Genomic DNA, 21,351 nt, shown 5'->3' on the forward strand with positions numbered 1-21,351 from the left:
CTCTGGTGGGGGGGAGGTCCCTGGGGGCTACACAGGGAAGGCCATGTCTCTGGTGGGGGGGAGGTCCCTGGGGGCTACACAGGGAAAGCCATGTCTCTGGTGGGGGGGAGGTCCCTGGGGGCTACACAGGGAAGGCCATGTCTCTGGTGGGGGGGAGGTCCCTGGGGGCTACACAGGGAAGGCCATGTCTCTGGTGGGGGGGGGAGATCCCTGGGGGCTACACAGGGAAGGCCATGTCTCTGGTGGGGGGGAGATCCCTGGGGGCTACACAGGGAAGGCCATGTCTCTGGTGGGGGGGAGATCCCTGGGGGCTACACAGGGAAGGCCATGTCTCTGTTGTGGGGGAGATCCCTGGGGGCTACACAGGGAAGGCCATGTCTCTGGTGGGGGGGAGGTCCCTGGGGGCTACACAGGGAAGGCCATGTCTCTGGTGGGGGGGAGGTCCCTGGGGGCTACACAGGGAAGGCCATGTCTCTGTTGGGGGGGAGATCCCTGGGGGCTACACAGGGAAGGCCATGTCTCTGGTGGGGGGGAGGTCCCTGGGGGCTACACAGGGAAGGCCATGTCTCTGGTGGGGGGGAGGTCCCTGGGGGCTACACAGGGAAGGCCATGTCTCTGTTGTGGGGGAGATCCCTGGGGGCTACACAGGGAAAGCCATGTCTCTGGTGGGGGGGAGATCCCTGGGGGCTACACAGGGAAGGCCATGTCTCTGTTGTGGGGTGGGGCTGGGGGCAAGTGCCACAGGGGCGTGGCGGCCATCAGACAGAGACCACCCCTCCTCAGTTTGGTGGCAGGTGGGCAGGGGTCCTGGGCCTGCCTCCCTCCCTTCCGGGAGCCCTTAGCACTGAGGTGGGCCCAACATGGGGGCACTCCCACCTCCCCTTCCAGCTGTCTCCCAGCCACTCACTGGGACAGGACATCAGGTGCCACGCCCTTGCCTTCCCTCACTGGACACAGCCCCTCCCCCCACCCCTTCCCCATTGCCCCACTAGCCCCTCCACCCCAGCCCTCTAGCAGGTCTAAGCAGGTCACAGAGCTCAAGCCTGGAAAAGGGGTGAGGGGCACGGGGCCACCTGGGGCCTCCCCAGGCCAGTCCTCCGCCTGGGCTGTGGCTCCTGGCCACAGGTGCCAGCCTAGCCCCTAGCAGGACCCCAGGAGACTCCGGGTGTCTGGCACCCCAGAGGCCCTCCCGACCTGCTGCCCCTGCTCAGCCGCTCTCCCACCAGTGCCAGAGACACACACACACAGGCAGCTGCAGGCCGGAGCCGCATCGGGGCCCCGCGCCCCTCATCAACCTCCCCGCCAAGCCCAGAAGGCAGACAGGGGCCACAGTGGCCCCCGGGAGCCCTCGGGGGGCCTGTCAGACTCGCACCTCGGCCAACAGGGGAGAGCTCCAGGGCCAGGGTGGCTTCAGCACAATGCCTAGCCACCGACCCCGCCAAGGAGAACCCCGGAAGAAGGACCACTCTGCCCAGGTCTCCCTGTCAACAGAGCAGCGGGCTCACACCAGTTCCCCCGAGGCCTGCGGGAAGGCTGTGGCCCGGGCAGGCAGCCCCTTCCCTGCCCTGCACCTGTCCAGGTGGGCCCGCAAGGCTTCCCCGAGGGCGCAGTGGTCCCACAGGCAGACAGGCTAAGGGTCAGGCACACAGCACGTCCACCCTGCCCGGCACAGCTGTCCAGAGAGTGGAGCCCCAGGCGTGGCGAAATCAACCCTGCCTGGGAGGCTCAGGCAGGGCCCGAGCAGGACCTCTCTCCCTGAGCTGCCCTTGGGGGCAGAGCCAGCAAAGCCAGCGCCTGGAGCTGGAACCTGCCCTGGCCGCCTCTGCCGGGCCCCACCTCGACCCTCCCCAGGCCTCTAAGCCTCCGCCGGCCAGGAGCCAGGGCTGTCCCCATGCCTGCTCAGAGCTGGCCCAGCCCAGAGCAAGTGGCTGATGGTGACAGTGGCAAGGACACTGGCAGCCCCAGGGGCTCCGGGAAGGCATGGAGGAGGGCAGGGGGCCAGCGCTTCCCAGGCTGGAGAGGGGGAGGAGGGGCGAGGAGGGGGCTCCCCTGCTCTCCTCACCCACATCTGTGCCCCCAGGGAACCGGCGAGGCGTCCCATGAGGGTCCCTGCCAAGGAATGGTGGCAACCCGGCTCTGGCCACTTTCGGGAGGTGAGGAGAGGCGGCAACTATGCCACCCACTGCCAGGCAGCTGCAGCCACCCGGAGGAGGGACAGCGGAGGCTCGGCCCTGACCCACATGGCTGCTGGGCACACCCAGGGACCCTGGCTCCGACCGGGACAAGCGGTGCGCCCCCACCCCCACCCCGCCCACCTGCGCCGCACGATGTCCTATTAAGGGCATGGCCGCGGGGGCTCAGCGGAGCGCGCCTGCCCCTTGCCCGGGCACCAGCGGGGGCCGCGGGGGCCGCGCCACGCCGGGACGGCCGGCAGGGTGGCGGGGCTCGGTGTGGGTGGCGACCAGGACGGCCACCGCGGACACGGTGGTCAGCCGCCAGGCTGTCGGGCTCCGCGACCCGGCGCGTCCTGGACGGACAGCGGGGCGCCCGTACCTTTGTACTTCTCCCGCACCTCCTCGTAGGCCTGGATGAAGTCCTGCTCGTCCGGCTGCGTGTCCGGCGGCGGCGCGGCCATGCCGGCGGCGCGGGACGCGGCGTGGAGGCGCAGAGCGAGCCGCCAGCCCCCTTCGGCCGCTCTGTCCCCGCGGCCGCGCGCGCCGCTTAAAGAGGCCGCCCGCGCCCCGCCCCCGCACCGCCCGCGCACCCAGGATGCCCCACGGGCCGGGGCGGGGCCCGGCCCCGGCGGCTCAGGGCGCTGCGGGGCTCCGTCCCACGCGCGCCCGCTCCGGCCCGGGTCGCCCCAAGACCCCGGAGCGCCCCTGCCGGAGCGCCCTCACCTGGCCGCCAGGCGCGCCCCCTCCCCGCTCCCTCCCTCGCTCCGTCGGCCGCCGCTGCTGGTGGGCGTCTCCCTTCCTGGCCGCGCTGATGGGTGTCGTCAGTATCCAAAAACCACCCGCGAGCGCCGGAGCGGGCAGCTTCCCCAAGAAGGGAGACGCCTTGCTTTCCCTGCTGAGACCGGCGGAGTCCCGTGTCCCGCCCGGCGCCCGCGGGAGGTCCCTACGCCGCCGCGAGGGTCCCAGGCCCGGGAACGTGGGTGGACGCACAGGACCCCCTCCCTGGGGGCCGGCCGCAGTGGTCGTGACCGCCCGGGGTGGGGTGCGTTGGAGGCACCTACACTCCACTCCCAGCTGGGCCGCCGCCAGCACAGTTCCCAGCCCGCAGGCTCCGTGCACCCCCGGCCTCCCGCAGGGGCCCACGCTGCCCTGCGGACACCTCCTACTGCCGGCCGGGGGTCCTGCAGCCTGAGCCAGGAGACCCTCAACTGCCTCTTTCCTGGCACAGCCGGCAAAAGCACCCGAGGTGGCCGCTTTCCAAAGGGCCATCGTCCGCTGCCAGGCCCCTCTCCTGGGCCTCCCGCTGGGCCAGACCCACCTCCCCCACCCCTTTTTGGCAACGACAGGGAGTGGGGGGCAAGGCCAGACCCCGGCTAAGGGAGGAGCTGGGGCTCTGGACACCTGGGCACCTCCTCCTGTCCTGTTCCCATGAACTGAGACCACAGGGCTTCCTGAGCTCTGTCCCCGGAGCCCAAGAAGCTACCACTGGGCGTCGGGGCGCTGGACCCTCGCCATGAAGCCAGCGGCGGCAGCCGGAGAGGCAGAAGCCCATCCCCGGCGCCTCACGCGGCCGCCCGACAGGACCAGCAGGTGGCGCTGCGCCGTCGGCCCGCACCTGCACCCCGGAGAGGCGCTCCCCGACCGGCCGGCCGCGGGGACCCGCACACGCACACCACAAGCGCTCCGCCGGCCCGAGTGTGCGCGGGCAGCTCGCACGGCCACATTACCTGCAATGCGGATGACCGCTCGCTCCGCAGGGTCCAGGACGCTCCCGTTGCCCCCAGAGCCGCCTCCGCTTCTCCGGCTCCGCTGCGTCTTCCCAAGGTTCCAGGGCAGTGTGTCCCCAGGGCTGGGCGAGCCGCTGCCTCCGCCCGAGCTGTCTTCGGCCGCTGGCCGCACCTCGGAGTCCTCGGCCGACATGCCTCCTGGGGGGGGAGGGGTGGTCACTGCCGGTACCGCACGCTGGCCCCGTCCCATCCTCATCGCCTGGACGCACGCCCCTCCTACACCTGTCCCTGTTCTCAACCCAGGCGTGGACAGCCTTCTCCCCCAGCCCACCCAGCAGACACCCAAAGTGGCCCCTCGGGCGCTGACCTCACCCCCTCCAAGGGCATCACCAGCCCTGACCACACACAGTCGCCCCCCTCCCCGGCCCAGGAGCCCACCCGAAACACGACCCCGATTACCCTCACTTGCTCCCTGTCACGCGCGCCCTCCGTCTGCACCCCAAACCGGGACGCCCCTCCTCCGGTCCGGAAGCAGGTGAAGCTGCAGACAAGCCCCGGCCCCCCAGCGCCCCAGCCCCACGCCGCCTGGGTCCCGCCACCGCTCCGCCGCTCCTCCAGACCCACGCAGCCCCACCTCGGGCTCCGCAGTGGAGCCCTATAAATAGCCGGGCCCGCAGCGGCGTGGGAGCTCGGCTGCAGCAAGGCCGGGGCAGCCCACCCGCGGCTCCTCCCGCACGCAGCCCACGCGTGCCCACTCCCCGAGAGGCCTGGCGTGCTGGAGGTGAATGGGGCTCTGTCTCGGCGGGGGTGGAGAGCCGTGGGGGTACAATGTGGGCTCTGTGCCTCCGCCCTCGGCCCCAGGGCTGGGGAGGAGACGGCGGGCGCCGAGCCGGGGGCCTCCCGCCCCGCCCCCGCCCCACCCCCGCCCCAGCCCCAGCCCCAGCCCCGAACCGCGCCTCCGACAACCCACATCCCAGGCACCGCCCGTCCAGTTCCGCAGTCTCCCGCGGGCGGGCCACGCCGCAGCCGCGAGTTCCGGGTCGCCTGCGGCCGAACCCCACTCAAGCCCACTTCGCAACCCCCGCGCGCCCCGCGCCCCTCGCCCCCAGTCCGGCCCTACGTGCCTGGTGGCCCCGCTCGCCGAAGCTCGGTCGCCGCAGCCTCACCGCTCGGGCCAGGAGCTCCGCGGAGGCAGCGCGGGCGGGGTCAGCCCATAGCCCCGCCCCGGCCCCCAGCGAGGGCCGTGCGCGCCCCTCCGCCGAGAGCAAGCTGTGCCCGCGCGATCCGCGCGCGCGTGTGCGCGGGGCCGCACGCACACCTACGGCCGGGGTGGGTCGGTTGGTCAGGGGACACGGTGGCGGCGAGCGTGCGTGGCTCCCGGGCGGGGTCCCGCCCCGCACGCCCGTGCCCTGGCCGCCGCAGAGGTCGGATGCCACGCCGGCCGGCCCTTCCTTCCGCCTGGTTTCACGCACAGGTTTATTCACACACGTCACAGCCGCGCTCGGGCGAGGTCCCCCCACCCGCCCGGCCCGCCCGCCTCCCGCACACTGCTGACCTCTGCTGGCCGGACCCGCCCAGACCGGGAGGGGGCCTCGGCCCTGCGCGCTCGCCGCAGGAGGCGGGGTGTCCCCGGGGGAGGGAGCCTGGGGAGCAGCAGGCCAGAAAGCCGCCTCTGGGGTCAGGTGGCCGGGGAGCTGTCCAGGAGCCCCAGGGGGGCCCCGGGGGACGCCGGGGACGCGCGCCTGCAGGTGATGAGGTGCGTGGGCAGCGCCTGCGTGTCGTGGAAGATGACGAAGATGCTGGGCTGGCGGAGGCAGTCCACCGCGCTGTCGTAGCGCAGCAGCGCGTGGCCCGAGGCTCGCGGGGGCGGCGCCCGCAGGCTGCTGTGGCCCAGCCCGTAGTCGCCGGTCAGCACCCGCGCCACGAACACCGCCTTGTGGCCGTCGGCGTCGGGGGGCGAGTACCGGTCCTGCACCGACAGGGAGGCGTGCTGGGCGAAGTACACGCCCTGCCCGTAGAGCGTGCCTGCGGGGCGGGAGGGGCGGGCGCGGTCAGGCGGGGGAGCCCGGCGCCCACCTCCCCACCCCGCCGCCCGCCGCCCCGCTCAGGCCTCACCGTTGCGGCCGCAGAAACTCCGGTTGAAGCCGTGCGCGCAGATGTCCCGCACGGCGGACGCCGAGGTGCCGTGGTACAGGACCCGCTCGGCCGGGCGCCGCGCGCAGCGCTGCTCCAGGCGCTCACGCTGCAGCTCGTACTGCCGCTGCAGCAGCGGGTTCCACACGCGCTCCACCTGCGGGGCGGTCAGGCAGGCTCTGGGAGGCCCTGCGGCCCTGGACACAGCCTGGCGGTCAGGACCCCTCCCACGGAGGGCTTCAGGGTCTGGGCGAGACCTTGCAGCTCCCACCGCACCCCACCCCCGGTTCTCCGTCCACCGCGGGACTTGCCACCCCCACGGGACACCCGGTGACACAGGAGGGCTTCTACAGAGGCCTGGCTTCCTCCAGGGAGACCCCACAGCCCGCAGCCAGGCCCTCTGCAGAGAAACCCTGAGCCCCAGGACTTCACAGCCTCTGCCTCTCCCCACGCTCGGAGAGCTCTGGGCTCCAAGGCCCGGCCAGGGCCGGAGAGGCAGAGCCACCCGATAACTGCCCCAGAGCCACCTCGGGTTCTGAAGCCGTCCTAATTCGTGCCTTCAGAGGAAGGCAGAGAGGCCCAAAGGCACAGAGCCAGGCTGGCTGAGACAGGAACCACAGGGAAAGAGGTACTTGGGTTAAGGGGCCTTGCCCACCAAACCCAGTGAGCTGGTGCGGGCTGGAGTCAGAGCCACGGAGAGACGGAGGGCACCGGAGGAGGTGTGGAGCCCAGGCAGGGGCTGGAGCGTGAGAGGACACAGAGGGGAGGCCCAGCGGCCCCAGGAGAGCATCTGTGACATGCCTGCGGCAACATGGGACCACCTGCTAGGGAGACAGTGGGTGCACCTGCTAGGGAGACAGTGGGACCACCTGCTAGGGAGACAGTGGGTGCACCTGCTAGGAAGACAGTGGGTGCACCTGCTAGGGAGACAGTGGGTGCACCTGCTAGGGAGACAGTGGGTGCACCTGCTAGGGAGACAGTGGGACCACCTGCTAGGGAGACAGTGGGTGCACCTGCTAGGGAGACAGTGGGACCACCTGCTAGGGAGACAGTGGGTGCACCTGCTAGGAAGACAGTGGGTGCACCTGCTAGGGAGACAGTGGGACCACCTGCTAGGGAGACAGTGGGTGCACCTGCTAGGGATACAGTGGGTGCACCTGCTAGGGAGACAGTGGGTGCACCTGCTAGGGAGACAGTGGGACCACCTGCTAGGGAGACAGTGGGTGCACCTGCTAGGGAGACAGTGGGTGCACCTGCTAGGGAGACAGTGGGACCACCTGCTAGGGAGACAGTGGGTGCACCTGCTAGGGAGACAGTGGGTGCACCTGCTAGGGAGACAGTGGGACCACCTGCTAGGGAGACAGTGGGTGCACCTGCTAGGGAGACAGTGGGACCACCTGCTAGGGAGACAGTGGGTGCACCTGCTAGGGAGACAGTGGGACCACCTGCTAGGGAGATAGTGGGACCACCTGCTAGGGAGACAGTGGGACCACCTGCTAGGGAGACCTGCACCTCCAAAGTGAGAGAAACCCTCTGAGGACACGCACATGTACACATTTGCATACACATGCACATGCACATATACACATACATATATGCACACATAAATGCATACACACATATACACACATACATATATACACATGCACACGCATAAACATGCACTCACACATGCACATGTACATATACACAAATGCATACATGCACACATACATCCATGCAATGCACACATATACACACATACATATATACACATGCACACACATAAACATGCACTCACACATGTACATATACACACAAATGCATACATGCACACATACATCCATGCAATGCACACATCCATGCACATATATACATATGCACATATACAGATAAATACATATATGCATGCACTCACATAAATGCACACAATGCATGTACAATAATGCAAACACAATACACACATGCATATACATAACATGTATATGCATACTAACACATGCAATACTCATATACACACATACATCTTCACATGCATACATACAATTTATATGTGCATACACATATGCGTATACACTTACTGCACACGCATACACACATGTGCACATTCACATATACACGCATGAATACACATACAAGGTCAATGCACAACACTGGGTTTCCAACCACCAACATGGAATGCTGAAAACATGGAGAGATTTTCTTTTAACTTTCCCCAAAAAAAGGTTTGTTTGTTTTTTTAAAATTTATTTATGTATTTGAAAGGCAGAGTTACACAGAGAGAGAGAGAGATGCTCCATCCACTGGTTCACTCTTCAAACAGGTGCAACACCAGATCTGTTCCAGACCAAAGCCAGGACCCAGGAGCTCCCTCCACGTCACCATGTGGGTAGCAGGGACCCAGGAGCTCCCTCCACGTCACCATGTGGGTAGCAGGGACCCAGGAGCTCCCTCCACGTCACCATGTGGGTAGCAGGGACCCAGGAGCTCCATCCACGTCACCATGTGGGTAGCAGGGACCCAGGCACCCAGGCCATCCTCCACTGCTTTCTCCGATGCATTACCAGGGAGCTGGATAGGAAGTGGAGCAGCCAGGACTCAAACTGAGGCTCATATGGAATGCTGGTGTCACAGGCGGCAGCTCAACCTACACGACACTGGCCCCCAAAATAGTTTTTAAGAAAAAATAACATGGCCATTATTGTGGTTTTGCAGGCTAAACAGCAGCCGGTGACACCAGCATCCCATATGAGTGCCAGTTCTAGTCCCAGCTACTCCACTTCCCATCCAGCTCCCCACGAATACGCCCAGGAAAGCAGCAGGAGGTGGACCGAGTACTTGCTGCCCTCCAGCCACGTGAGCGACCTGGATGGAGCTCCAGGCTCCCGGCTTCCACCTGGGCTATTCTCAGATGTTGTAGCCATTTGTGGAGTGAACCAATAGTTGGAAGATTTCTTTATCTTTCCCTCTCTCCATAGCTTTGCATCTCAAATAAATAAATACATCTTTTTTTTTTTAATAAAAGACAAAGAGCAGTATCTTCAAAAATAGGAAGGAAAACATTTTGAACCTAAACACTGCATCCAGTGAAACTCTGCAGAGCAGTGCAGACAGGCAGGGGCGTGTTGGCACATGCAGGGGTGTGACGCCCACACCAGCTTACAGGATGCACACACTGGAAAGGCCAGGACACTCCTCCTAAACAGGAGGACCTACGCAAGGTGGCACACTGAGTAGCCCAGGTGTCACGGCCCACCCAGAAGAAAATGAGAAAAGAGGAAGAGCCATTGGGCCTTGGGTTCTGGAACATTCTCCCCGAGGCCAGCAGTGTTCATAACTAGGACTCCACTTCCCTCTCTCTGGGTAGAAACTTCGCGTGACTGTGGCGTATCTGAGCCTCCAGGTAGTGACAGGACACTACAGGGTGTGTGTAGGAACCTGCTCTACCTGCTACAGGTAATGTACCTGACCAAACTGTGAGATGGAAGTGGAAGAGGAGGTGAAGAGAAAGAAGGCAGGGCCATTCTCATCTTCCATGCAGGAAGGCAAGAAGCAGTGTCAAGTCGTAAGGTGGAAAAAAAAATTCAAGTGTGCCAACTAACATCATGAAGCTGCTCGCTAAAAGAACCAAGTGCATATAATTAACAGCAGACAGCACAGTGCTGCAGGGTGGTGACAGTGACACTGGTAGTGGTGACAGAGGCGTTAATTGTGATGGTGACAGTGGTGGTATTGCTGGTGATGGTGGTTACGATGATGGCTTTATTGATGGTGACAGTGGTAGTGGTGACAGAGGCATTATGGTTACGGTGGTGGTGGTGGTGGTGGTATTGTTGATGTGGTAGTGGTGGTATGTTGGTGATGGTATTGATGGTAATGGCGGTAGTTGTTTTGGTGGTGGTGGTGGTGGTTTTGCTGATAATGATGGTTATGTTGGGCAGGAAGTCAGAAACTGAGCCTCTGTGCATGTGGGAAGGGCCTGAGGACCAGCACCTACTGGGAAGCCCCAGAAGCCCCGCGTCTCCCACTTCAGAGTCCTGCCCAGACCCTGATGACCTCCCAGGTGCTCCCAGCCCTCCCCCCAGGGACAGCTCCCAGGAGAATGCTCTCCTCAGGACCAAAGGGGCTGCCTGACCTGGTAACCTGGGGCCCTGAAACCTTCTCAGACGCCCTAGGGGAGCCCCCCCACTCTGCCCAGGCCAGCAAATCTGGGGGGGAATTTGCTAATCTTCAGCTTAGGAACCCCATCCTTTGTCCTAGAGGAGAGGGGAGTGGTGGGGGTGGTAAACAGACTCCCTTAAAAACCCAGGGAGTGCAAGCAGACTCAGCCCTCTGCTCCCTGCTGAGCCCCCGCCTGGCCTGCCCGGGTGTGTTCTCTCCATCAACCACCAACCTCGCTCTCCCCAGTCCCAGTGACAAGGCGCTCTCTCTCTATCCCTTCCGTTCTGACGATGCCCTGTCCCCAATAAAACCTTATCACCCCGCTCTCGGTCTCACGCCTGAATTCTTTCTGCATGAAGACAAGAACCCCACAGCTTCCGTGGCCTTTTCTCTGGTGACAGTTGTAATGGCATTGAAGACAGTGGCAGTGGTAACCATGGTGTTAATGGTGGTGGTGGTTACAGTGGTGGTCACGGTGTTAATGGTGGTGGTGGTGGTGGTGTTGATGGTTATGGTGGTTACAGTGGTGGTGGTACTGATGGTGGTGGTGGTGGTGGTGTTGATGGTGATGGTTGTAGTAATGGCATTGAAAACAGTGGCAGTGGTAACCATGGTGTTAATGGTGGTGGTGGTATTATTGATGGTAGTGGTGGTCACAGTGGTGATGGTTTTGTTATGGTGATGGTTATAGTGGTGGGATTGAAGACAGTGGTGGTGTTAATGGTGTGGTAACGGTGATGGTGGTGCCCATGCTTCCATGGCCTCCCCTAGTCCCTTCTCAAGTCTTTTCCCTTCACCTGCCCAGTCTGGGTGTTCCCGGGGCTCCTGGGGCTCCTCTCTGGCTCCTACCAGCTATTTTCAGCCCCTTTTTGGAAACATGCCCATGCTCGGGGCTGCCAAAGGTGGTGAGAACACAAGAAGAAGCTACTGAGTGAGCTCTGGCGCTCTCCCTACTGAACTGGCCCTGCCTGAGGCATGGCAAGGAATAAGCAAGCCTCACAGTGGCCACAAGGTGGCAGAACTACCCCGTGCTCCGGGTAAGGAACTGCCAGTGAAGAGGGGGCCACGCAGAGCAGAGCACAGAGCCTTGTTCAGGCCCCCTAACTTCTATTCCCTCTGTCTCCCTAACCCAGATTCTGTGACTACCCTCTGGGAAGGAAGCAGGATTGGAGAGGCCTGGTGCTCCCCACGGCCCCAAGCGTGGGGAGGCCCAGCCTGCCCTCACTGAGCAGCTCCTGGCCAGCAGATGCAGTGACCACCCACAGACTCTGTAAGGTGTGAATAGCAGAGCCCAGGAGGCCATGGCCAGGGATGTGGGATGTGGACTCACTCACCCGAATGATGTGAATCCTGCTGTGGGCAGCATCCAAGGTGTCGTAGAAGGCCCGCACCACATCCTGGAACTCTCTGGTGCTCTCTGCTAGACCCTCCAGCCTGCCCAAGGGCCCCTGCAGCCCCTCATCTGGCACTGACACATGGGGAGAAGGAGGTCAAGAGCCAAGCCTTGGGCACTAGCCCCTCATAGCCAGCCCAACCACTCCCAGTCCAAGGTGCAGACTCACAGGTGGGCTCTGCAGCCACCAAAGGAAAGGGGCCAGCAAGCAGTGCAGCCAAGTGGCGGGCCGCTCGGGCAGGCTGGGCCCCGAAGCCGCGGAGGACAGCGTAGTCGCTGCACAGAGCCACACTCACATCATGGCGCTTCTCCACGCGAGCGCACAGCTCCACGGGAAGCACACGGCCCCGCAGCCCCACAGTCTCCTCCCGGAGCTGTGCCTCCAAGGCAGCCTCCAGTGCCAGGCCCAGTTCCTCCACGTCCTGATCGAAGGCCACATGTACAACCAGCTGGGCCCTGCCATCAGTCCCACTGCCACAGGGCTCTTCTGCCTCCAACAGGGAGATGGCCAGGGCTCTCTGCAGTGCAGCAGCCTCTTCCTGCCCAACCAGCTGGCCTTGCGGTTCCAGCGAGCGACAGAGGGCCAGCTGCAGCGCGGCCTCCTCCTCCAGCCTCCCAGGGACTCCAGCGCTGGGGGCCACAGGCTCCTTCTCCTCGGGCTCCTCCTCCCCCATCTCCAGTGGTAGCCACTCCTCCCTGTCCAGGCTCTCCAGGGTGGCCAGCAGCTCTTGCACCTCTTCTGTGAACAGAGAAAAGCCACTGGGTCAGGGATCAGGCCCAGCCAGAGTGACCCTGAGGGACAGGATGCAGCGTGATGAGTGAAAGATGGAGAGTGAATTTGGGGAACACAGGGTGCCCCTGGGAAGGGCCAGGAGACAGGCGGGAGTACAGAGTGGGCACAGGGAAGGGTCAAGAGAGGGCCTCGGGTTAGGCGGGGGCTCACTGGGCAGCCTACCCAGGTTCTCATTCTGGTCACTGCCTGTTCTATCTTGGGGTGCCGGGGTGTGGACTTGGCCAGGGAGGATCTGGAGGGCTTCGGTGGGATCCACCTAGGGGAGAGGATGTCAGAGTCCCAGACCTTTGAGGAGGGCAGGGGCATTGGTGAGAGTGTAAGAAATGGGAGGGCTGAGGCAAGTCTCCATCTCCACCTCTTCAGGGTCCAGGTGCGGGGCGGCCCCAGCCAGTCGCTCTGTCCCCAGGACACACTGGAACTGGGCCTCCAGCTGCTGAAGAAGGCGCCGCCCCTCGGGGCCCAGCAGGAACCTGGTGCTGCCCGGGTGCCTCAGGCACAGAACGTGGCAGCTGACGGTGCCCAGCAGGCTCTGCAGAAACTCCTCAGCTGCCTGGCAGGGGGCCAGCGCTCCACACAGCTGCAGGGGCACCGGGGAGGGCCAGTGTGCAGCGGCAGGGTGCAGAGCCCCAGGGGAGAAGGGCCAAGGTGAGGAATTCTGATGGGGCCACTCACCCGAAAGCCGGTCACGTCGGTCTCTTCAAGGGGGAAGAGGGCGACCTCACCCAGGCTGGCCAGAAGCTCCTCGTGGTAGAGCTGCAGGAAGCGCACGGCGCCCGGCTCCGCGGGCAGCACCGTCTCCACCACCCCCTCCTGCCCTGGCAGCCCCACACCAGTCTCCACCGGGTTCTCTGGGCCTGGAGACCCCACAGAACCCGCCCTCAGAGAGGCCTCCAATTGCCCTGGTGCCCTCCCAGAGCCCGCTGCCGCAGGCTCCGCGGGCAGCACCGTCTCCACCACCCCCTCCTGCCCTGGCAGCCCCACACCAGTCTCCACCGGGTTCTCTGGGCCTGGAGACCCCACAGAACCCGCCCTCAGAGAGGCCTCCGATTGCCCTGGTGCCCTCCCAGAGCCCGCTGCCGCAGGCTCCGCGGGCAGCACCGTCTCCACCACCCCCTCCTGCCCTGGCAGCCCCACACCAGTCTCCACCGGGTTCTCTGGGCCTGGAGACCCCACAGAACCCGCCCTCAGAGAGGCCTCCGATTGCCCTGGTGCCTTCCCAGAGCCCGCTGCCGCAGGCTCGGCACCGTTCCAGTCCCCGGCCAGCTCTCCAGCTTCCAGGGGAGCAGGCTCAGTGGCCCCAGGTCCCGGCACGGACGGGCGGTCCCCCGCGCTGGCGTCCTCGGCAAGCTGCTCGGGTTCCAGGACGTCGTAGTGAGGGACGAGGTCCAGTTTCGAGCCTTGCAGCCAGTGGTCCTGCTGTAACACCCGTTCTGCCACTTGGGGGAACAGAGGGAACAGGAAGCTGTCGGGCTCCTGGAGCAGGGGAGGGGTGGGGCAGTCAGCTGGGTCTGCCCATCCCACTCACCCTGCCACTGCTGGAAGGAGATGACGGTGCCCAGGGGCCCGGGCAGCCTGCGCAGGCCCTCCAGGGGCCCACCGCCACTGTGGCACTCATTCTCCAGGTACAACTGTAGCAGCAACTGGTCCTCAGGGGGAGTGTCCCCCACCACACGCACTGCCCGGGCCTGGGGCACGGGGGCCAGTGACACGGAGGCCCCATCTAGGTCCAGATGCTGGGCCTGCTGCTCCAGGACAGCAACTTCTGTGGGAGGGTGCACGTTGGCTCAGGGCACTTCACAGCCAGCACCCCAGCCCCGGCCCTGGCACTCACCCGCCTCAGAAAGGGGCCTGGGCAGCTGGACCAGTGCCCGGTCTGGCCGGGGACTGGCCAGGGCACGACAGGGCTGCACTGGGTGTCCCACGGCACGGAGCAGGGCCTGGACGTGCTGTTCCACGCGCAGGGGCGCAGTGTCCGGGGGCAGTCCTTGAAGCAGCAGACGTGCAGGGGCACGAGGAGGGGCTGGCCGCAGGCTGAGCTGGGCACCGAGTAGCTCATGCTCCGTCTGGGCCAAGACCCTCTCAGCATCTGTGGGCAGGGTGTCGGAGCTGTCAGGATACCAGGGTACCCAGGCTGCCCCTTCAGCCTGCCCCTCACCTGCGAGCTCTTGAAAGGTGAGGATGCCCCCGCAGCCGAGTCTCCGCCAGCTGAGCACAGGTCCCCCCCCAGAGCGGCGGCGATTCTCAAAGTAGAGCAGGAGCAGCTGGTCGGGCACGTCTGGGGGCAGTCCTTGGAGCTCCACGGCAGCCTCCGCCCCCACCTCCTCCATCACAACCCTAGGACGATGGCTGAGAAGGAAACGGCGCCCCGCCCCTCGTGCCCCTCCCCAGGCCCTCTGCCGCTTTCCCTCCGCCCCGGCAGCCCCATCCCCCCGACCCGCACTCCCCCTGCCTGTACCACAGCTGCAGTCAGGCTCCGGGGCCTGCCCTCTTTGCTTGCCTTGCGGGCTGGAGGCCTGGAACCAGGAAAACAAAAGTGAAACTGAATGAAGGCAGGCGGAGGGAGGGGCCAGGCCTGTGGCACTGCAGCCTGGGTACTGTGGCTCAGGTGTTTTCTCACTGGCAGGGCCCTCCCCCAACCTGACCCAGAAACCCCCAGACAGCAGGGTGGGTGGGAATACCCTCCGGGGGTGCTCCAGGCCCTTCACTTCTCCCTGTGGCCCCGAACAGGCCAATCATCCTCTGAATTAGACCCAAGAAGCCTGCGTCAGCGTGCCAGGCAGGGGCTCCAGGCCAGCTCCTGGCCGCCTTCCCAAATGCTCTAGGTGCATTACGCCTGCGAGGGACCCACAGGGGTCCTGCTGAGCGAGCAGCTCCCACACTTGACCTTGAGCGCTCGTATCCCAGCACTGCGGGCCCCTCCAGCCTGGGCACCCACCTAGCCATCCCCTCTTACCTGTCATTGTCACTGTTGTCGTGGCTGACCCCAGGAGGGGACAGGCACCAGGCTGACACACCTCACTGCCGCGGCTATGCCCCCTCAACCAGGGGACGCGGGGTTGCACACAGGCCCATGAACACGCCAGGCCTCACACCAGGCTGTGCCTTTGGAATCCACGCTCTGCCCCAGCCAGCTCCCTGCTGTCAGCTGCTTCGCTTCCAGCCCCTCAGAGGAGTGCCCTCCAGTGGCCGGCACTGTGGTGCAGCAAGGTGAGCTGCTGCCTGCAATGCAAACATCCCATCTGAGCACTGGTTCAAGTCCCAGCTGCTCCACTTCCAATCCAGCCCTTTGCTAATACAGCTGGAAAAGCAGTGGGAGACAGACCAAGTGCTTGGGCCTCTGCCACCCACGTGGGAGACCTGAATGGAACTCTGGGCTCCTGGCTTCTGGCATCCCAGCATTGTGTCTATTTGGGGAGGGAACCAGTGAAGGGAAAACTCTCTCTCTCTCTCTCTCTTTCAAGGAAAATAAATCTTTTTTAAAAAGAGTTATGCTCACTACACTACTGCTTTCTATCCCCCACCGTCCTTCACTCCACCTGAAACGCTGCCCCACTGCTGCTCCTCCAGGGGGCCAAGGGCCAGCTCTGCTGCCCCACTCTGGTCCAAGCCAGATCTGCACCTGCACCTGACCTCTTAACCTCTGCCACGCTCGCCCACCCTCAAGGTCAGTCTTCCGAGGTCACTGAAGGTAAGAGCTGAGGTCCGGGAGAGCACTGTGCTACGGCTGCTGCTCGGGACTCCTGAATCACACCCAGGAGTACCTGGGGTCGAGTCCCACCTGCTTCCCACCCAGCTTCCTGCTGTTGCCCCTGGGAGGCAGCAGGTAACGGCTCAGGTCTCGCAGCCCTGCCGCCCGTGTCACAGGTGTTAGACAGCAGGAGCGCACAGCGGGCCGAGCTGAGGTAGAAGTATCACGATACCCTGCAAGAGAGCAGCAGCCAGCCGGGCTTCTCTCTGCTGCTGTAACGCGATGGCAGCCCGCAGCCAGGTGTCCGAGGCAGACTGCCGCTGGCTGGGGCTTCTCCGTCACGAGAGGTTCTCTTATTGACGGGGTTTTCACCAGGGCCTTCCTCACTGCTGGGGGCCTAGGGCATCTCCGCAAGACCCAGGAGGAGCTCCCAGCTTTGGCACGGCCCAGTCCTGGCTGTTGCATTTGCAAAGTGACCCAGCAAGTGGAAGCTCGCTCTCTCTCAGTGCCACCGCCCAGACTGCTAAGGTTCCAGTGCTTTCTGTGGACTCGCTGTCCAGCTGGGGTAGCTTGAAATCAGCACACCACCTCCACGTGCAAAGGCGTGGCCGGGAGTTCCCTCTTCCACGTGGAGCCAGACCACCCAGGCACAAGGCGGAGCCTGAGCCCAATCTCTCAGGGTTGGGAGAGGCTATAGCCTGAGGAGGGTCCCAAGGCCCCAGGTGGGGAGGGCAAGCCAAGGCGAGGGTTAGCCCAGCCTCAGGCCTGCTGTACCTCCAGGCCTGCGGTTGATAAGGTTTAACCTGAGCCCTGCAGAGTTGGGGCGAAAATGCCCAGGACTCCTGATTTTGGAGGGGCTTGAGTGAAAAAGGGAGCTGAACGCTGTGTGCTGAGGCCAAGGAGGGAGGGAGGGTCCTTGGCTGCTTCAGCAAGTCTTCCATTTAGGAATAAATTTCTAAACTCCCCGAGCAGAAAGCCGAATTGGCTACACCAGGCCTCTGCCCCCAGAATCCCCCGGCTCCCACAGCCCGACCCTCGGCAGCCTTGCGGGGCCCAGGCTGGGGCTGAGACCCGGGACACGAGATAAACCGAGCGCGGTTTGGTCCGCGCGGAAACCCCGCATTCCTAGTCCAGCCCGCCCCGGCCCCGGCCCCGCCCCCGGCCCCGCCCCTGCCCCGCCCCGTCACAAGGCCCCGCTGCGTCTCCCCAGCCGCAGGCGCAGGCCCAGCAGAGCCGGCCGCTGAGCTGGTGCGGGTGCTGGCGCACCGGCCATCACCGCGCGGCCGCGCAGCGGACACAGTGCGCACCGGCCTGCAGCGCCCCACGAGCGGTGAGTCCATGGTCCGAGCCCAGCGGTGTTTGAGCGGTTGCAGCCGCCAAGCCGGCCGCCCCCGCCCCCGCGAGGGCCCTGCGCAGCCCCGCAGAGCCGCCTGCGGTCCGGTCAGTCCGTCCGGCCGGTCGCGCGGCTCTCGCGGGGCCGGGGATGGCGGCGGCGGCGGCGGTGGGGGCGGGGAGCCGCGGCGGCCCGAAGCGGGGCGGGGGGGGAGGTGTGCTGCGGCGGGGGCAGGACCCACGGCCCCGAGCTCCCCCCACCCCCGACCTGGCAGGGGGGCCCCGGCCTCGGTGCGCGTTCCGCGGCCGCTGCGCCCACCCGCCTCGCCCCCAGTCCTGTTCTGTTCCTCACACGCCCTCTGGACGCCTACCTCTCCCCACACCCCCGCACCCCGCTGTTCTCGGTACCCCACTGGCAGACACCCCGGCGGCAGCGCATCGAGGCCTGCTACCCCCCCCCAACACCGGCGGGCCCTGCTCTGGTCAGGGGGGGCCAGGGCTGTCGTTGGTCACAGATGGTGTGGGGATTTCCTGGGATAGAAATAGCCCCCGACTCTGGCCCCTTAAAGCTGCTTAAGGGGCGGATGCGGAGGGGAGGACCTTGGCACACCCCCACACATCCCAGGCCGCGCCCCCAGCCCCCAACGGGCTGAGCTGACCCTGCTGGGGGTGGGGGTGTGGGGGAGCCGCGGCGGCCAGCGGGCGCCTGCACGGCTCAGGATCCCGAGGCTGACAGCCATCCTTCCCCTGCTCCCGGAGCAGCCCCTGCCCAGGGCAGCCAGCTTGGGCCTCCCGGCTCTATGGCCGAAAGCAGCCAGGGGGCAAAGGTCGGTCGCCCTCCTTCCTCCTGGGTTCTGGGCCGCAGGTGGGGCCGCCGCGGGGCTGGCTGCGGTGACAGGCATGGCTAACCCTTCTCTCTCTCTCCTCTAGGGGCAGTCCACAGAACCCGAAGCCATGTCCCATGAAAAGAGTTTCTTGGTGTCTGGGGACAGCTACCCTCCACCCAACCCTGGATATCCTGGGGGTCCCCAGGCCCCCATGCCTCCCTATGCTCAGCCTCCCTACCCTGGGGCCCCCTACCCACAGCCCTCTTTCCAGCCCTCCCCCTATGGTCAGCCAGGGTACCCCCACGGCCCCAGCCCCTACCCCCAAGGAGGCTACCCACAGGGGCCCTACCCCCAAGGGGGCTACCCACAGGGGCCCTACCCCCAAGGGGGCTACCCACAGGGGCCGTATCCGCAGAGCCCCTTTCCCCCCAACCCTTATGGACAGCCACAGGCCTTCCCAGCACAAGACCCAGACTGTGAGTTGTGGGGCGGGGCGGGGCGGGGCGGGGCGCGGGCGCTCTGAGTGGCGCTGAGCCCATCCGTCTGCCCCTCAGCACCCCAGCACGGGAACTACCAGGAGGAGGGACCCCCGTCCTACTACGACAACCAAGACTTCCCCGCGGCCAACTGGGACGACAAGAGCATCCGGCAGGCCTTCATTCGCAAGGTGGGTGGGCGGGGCCTGGGGGTGGGCGGCACCGGGGTGGGGTGGGGGCTGGCTCTGAGGCGCTCGCTCCCCAGGTGTTCCTGGTGCTGACCCTGCAGCTGTCGGTGACCTTGTCCACGGTGGCCGTGTTCACTTTCGTCGGCAACGTGAAGAGCTTCGTCCGCGAGAACGTCTGGACCTACTATGTCTCCTACGCCGTCTTCTTCGTCTCTCTCATCGTCCTCAGCTGTTGTGGCGATTTCCGGAGAAAACACCCCTGGAACCTCGTTGCCCTGGTAACCCCGAAACCTGAGCTCCTGGCCCCAGGCTTCCACGTGCTGTGTGGGCTTGGCTGCCTGGGCACCCCAGGCTGAGCGCGCCCCCTCTTCCCCACAGTCGATCCTGACCATCAGCCTGTCCTACATGGTGGGCATGATCGCCAGCTTCTACAACACGGAGGCGGTCATCATGGCTGTGGGCATCACCACAGCCGTGTGCTTCACGGTGGTCATCTTCTCCATGCAGGTGAGGGGTCCCCCAGGGCGGGGTTGCAGCCCCGGGCCCGGCGGCCTCCCCCCGGCTGGCCCACAGCCTGCCCTCTCCTCCCCCAGACCCGCTACGACTTCACCTCGTGCATGGGGGTGCTCCTGGTGAGCATGGTGGTGCTCTTCATCTTCACCATCCTCTGCATCTTCATCCGGAACCGCATCCTGGAGATCGTGTACGCCTCGCTGGGCGCCCTGCTCTTCACCTGCGTGAGTAGGGTGGGGGCTGGCCCTGGGCGCTGGGGGGCCCGCGTGCCAGGTGGGCAGGCCCTCAACACCGCGTGCTGTCGCCCCAGTTCCTGGCAGTGGACACTCAGTTGCTGCTGGGGAACAAGCAGCTGTCCCTGAGCCCAGAGGAGTACGTGTTTGCAGCCCTGAACCTGTACACAGACATCATCAACATCTTCCTGTACATCCTCACCATCATCGGCCGTGCCAAGGAGTAGCCTGAGCCGCCAGCTGTCCACGCGCTGCTCGAGGGGCCTGGCGGACTGGACCCTGCCCCTGGCATGGCGGTGCCATCTGTACTTCCCCTCTCTTTGGTCCCGGGCTGAGGGAGCCCCTCCCAGCACTCCTGTCCGTACACTGCACATACTCCGTTTGGACTGCTCTGGCCACAGCATGGCCCCTCCAGCCTCCCCCTCCCACCAGGGGCTCCGGGGCTGCGTGTCCGAGCCTTTCCCGTCTACTTGTTGCATGAAGCCCGTCTGCCAGCCCACTCCAGGGTCTGGGGGGGCAACACCAGGTCCCTGGGGAGAGGGATCGAGCCAAGAGGTGAGGGTGCACGTCTCCCCTCCTGTCCCAGCTCCCCAGCCCAGCATAGAGTCCCCCCTTCCCCACCCCACCCTCGAGTGCTGCTCTACCTGGGGATGTGTGGGGCGGGGTCTGACCCTCGTGCTGAGCCCTGAGGGCGGAGGACGGCATGTCTCGGGGGAGGAAGCCTTCCTGCCATCCTGCTGTCACTAAAATCCCAATAAATGGACCTTCTGCTCTCCGCCTTCTCCTTGCTCTTCTCACTGTCACTTCCTCCACGAGCTGGAGAGGCAGCTGTGGCCACGCCTGCTGCCGGGAGCACAGAACTAACACTGCAGGTTCATGACAGCGGCTGATCCTTTGCTCTGCTTCTGCCCCCGCCTGCCTTTTCCTCGCCACCTTCCCAGGCACCCTGTACGGCGTGTGCTAGACTCCCAGTGGAGGGACAGGGACCCGAGGCTGCCCGAGCTAGCTGAACAGGGTGCCCAGGCCGCGCGCTGGGAAGCGGCAGGGCTGTCTGACACCTGCTCCCTCTGGACACAGCTCGGCGGGACAGTGGGTCTGTGAGCGGCTCACCTGCTGTCCAGGCCTGAGGAAAGTGGCACAGGTCACTGCCCCCACCCCCAGCTCGCCGTCACGCTCCGCAGGCCCCGGCGGGCTCTCCTGGCTGCCGTACAGTCCATCTTGGCAGGGATCTGGACAAAGGTTCTCTCCCTCCCCATCTTCCCCACAAGAAACTACAGACAGGAGCTGCTGCCCCAGGCCTGAACCGAGACCAGCAGCTCAGCCAGGCAGACTGCCGTGCGCACACCTCCCTGTGCTTGCTACTTAGCTCCTGCCGTGGGCGCTAGGGTGTTACCCACTGGTCAGCCAGCTCCATGCCCTCCCCAGGGGGCCTGGCTGTCTTGGCCTGGGGCGTGACCCCCTGAGACCCTCGTCCCCACGACTTTCCAGCCACCTTGGCCTGAGAACCTCTCAAGGCTCCTCCCCACCACCACTCATTTAACTGGGGGCAGCACTTTAGGGCATGAAAGGGCCCCACATACCCCAAGCCAGCGCCACCCCAGCGCCCACAGGCACCCCAGCCGAGGCCTGCTCAAAGCTGAGTTTGTCCTCCCCAGACTGGCTCTTGTGCTCCAAAGCAAGCCGTCCTCCTCTCCTCTGCCTCTCGGGCCTGTCCTCCGTGTACTGCCCATCCTC

The 21,351-nt window shown here is 65.1% G+C and overlaps 3 protein-coding genes across 14 annotated transcripts in view; 1 reads left to right on the forward strand and 2 right to left on the reverse strand.

The window, feature by feature from the left end:
* PLEC (plectin) overlaps positions 1–5,349 on the reverse strand; it is a 56,399-nt gene extending 51,050 nt beyond the window's left edge. For 2 of the 5 annotated variants that reach the window (XM_051831213.3, XM_089336499.1), the window contains exons 1-2: positions 5,026–5,164; positions 3,902–4,099 (exon numbers count right to left, since the gene is read on the reverse strand). In XM_051831213.3, coding sequence (XP_051687173.1) covers positions 3,902–4,094 — 193 coding nt within the window. In that variant the 5' untranslated portion in view covers positions 4,095–4,099; positions 5,026–5,164. Of the gene's footprint in view, positions 1–2,553; positions 2,713–3,901; positions 4,100–5,025 lie in introns of those variants that run through there. The other 3 variants (XM_089336502.1, XM_070075649.2, XM_051831208.3) reach the window with 2 other exon arrangements.
* A 4-nt stretch (positions 5,350–5,353) lies between these two features.
* Positions 5,354–15,450, reverse strand: PARP10 (poly(ADP-ribose) polymerase family member 10). 8 transcript variants are annotated; one of them, XR_016236631.1, is made up of 12 exons: positions 15,314–15,450; positions 14,816–14,873; positions 14,516–14,694; positions 14,192–14,446; positions 13,886–14,122; positions 13,033–13,796; positions 12,716–12,937; positions 12,523–12,616; positions 11,864–12,306; positions 11,509–11,642; positions 6,017–6,191; positions 5,354–5,926 (listed from the first exon to the last, which is right to left on the reverse strand). XR_016236631.1 is itself a non-coding variant. In XM_089336518.1 (12 exons), the coding sequence occupies exons 3-12, from the start codon at positions 14,685–14,687 to the stop codon at positions 5,580–5,582; spliced, it is 2,967 nt and encodes a 988-aa protein (XP_089192644.1). In that variant the 5' UTR covers positions 14,688–14,694; positions 14,816–14,873; positions 15,314–15,450; the 3' UTR covers positions 5,354–5,579. The 8 variants fall into 8 exon arrangements, 5 of the variants coding, with proteins under 5 accessions (XP_089192644.1, XP_089192642.1, XP_089192643.1 ...); XM_089336518.1 differs by having other exon boundaries at positions 11,737–12,306; positions 13,886–14,119; XM_089336516.1 differs by having other exon boundaries at positions 11,737–12,306.
* A 1,810-nt stretch (positions 15,451–17,260) lies between these two features.
* GRINA (glutamate ionotropic receptor NMDA type subunit associated protein 1) lies at positions 17,261–20,392 on the forward strand. Its single transcript, XM_051831302.3, has 7 exons — positions 17,261–17,378; positions 18,311–18,683; positions 18,762–18,874; positions 18,949–19,149; positions 19,250–19,378; positions 19,465–19,608; positions 19,695–20,392. Exons 2-7 carry the CDS (start codon positions 18,335–18,337, stop codon positions 19,842–19,844), a joined length of 1,086 nt encoding a protein of 361 aa, XP_051687262.1. The 5' UTR covers positions 17,261–17,378; positions 18,311–18,334; the 3' UTR covers positions 19,845–20,392.
* The last annotated feature ends 959 nt before the right edge of the window (positions 20,393–21,351 follow it).

This window comes from Oryctolagus cuniculus, chromosome 6 (genome assembly GCF_051225735.1).
Source record: "Oryctolagus cuniculus isolate XC-2025 breed Fujian yellow rabbit chromosome 6, ASM5122573v1, whole genome shotgun sequence".
In the NCBI taxonomy this organism is placed as follows: Eukaryota; Metazoa; Chordata; class Mammalia; order Lagomorpha; family Leporidae; genus Oryctolagus; species Oryctolagus cuniculus.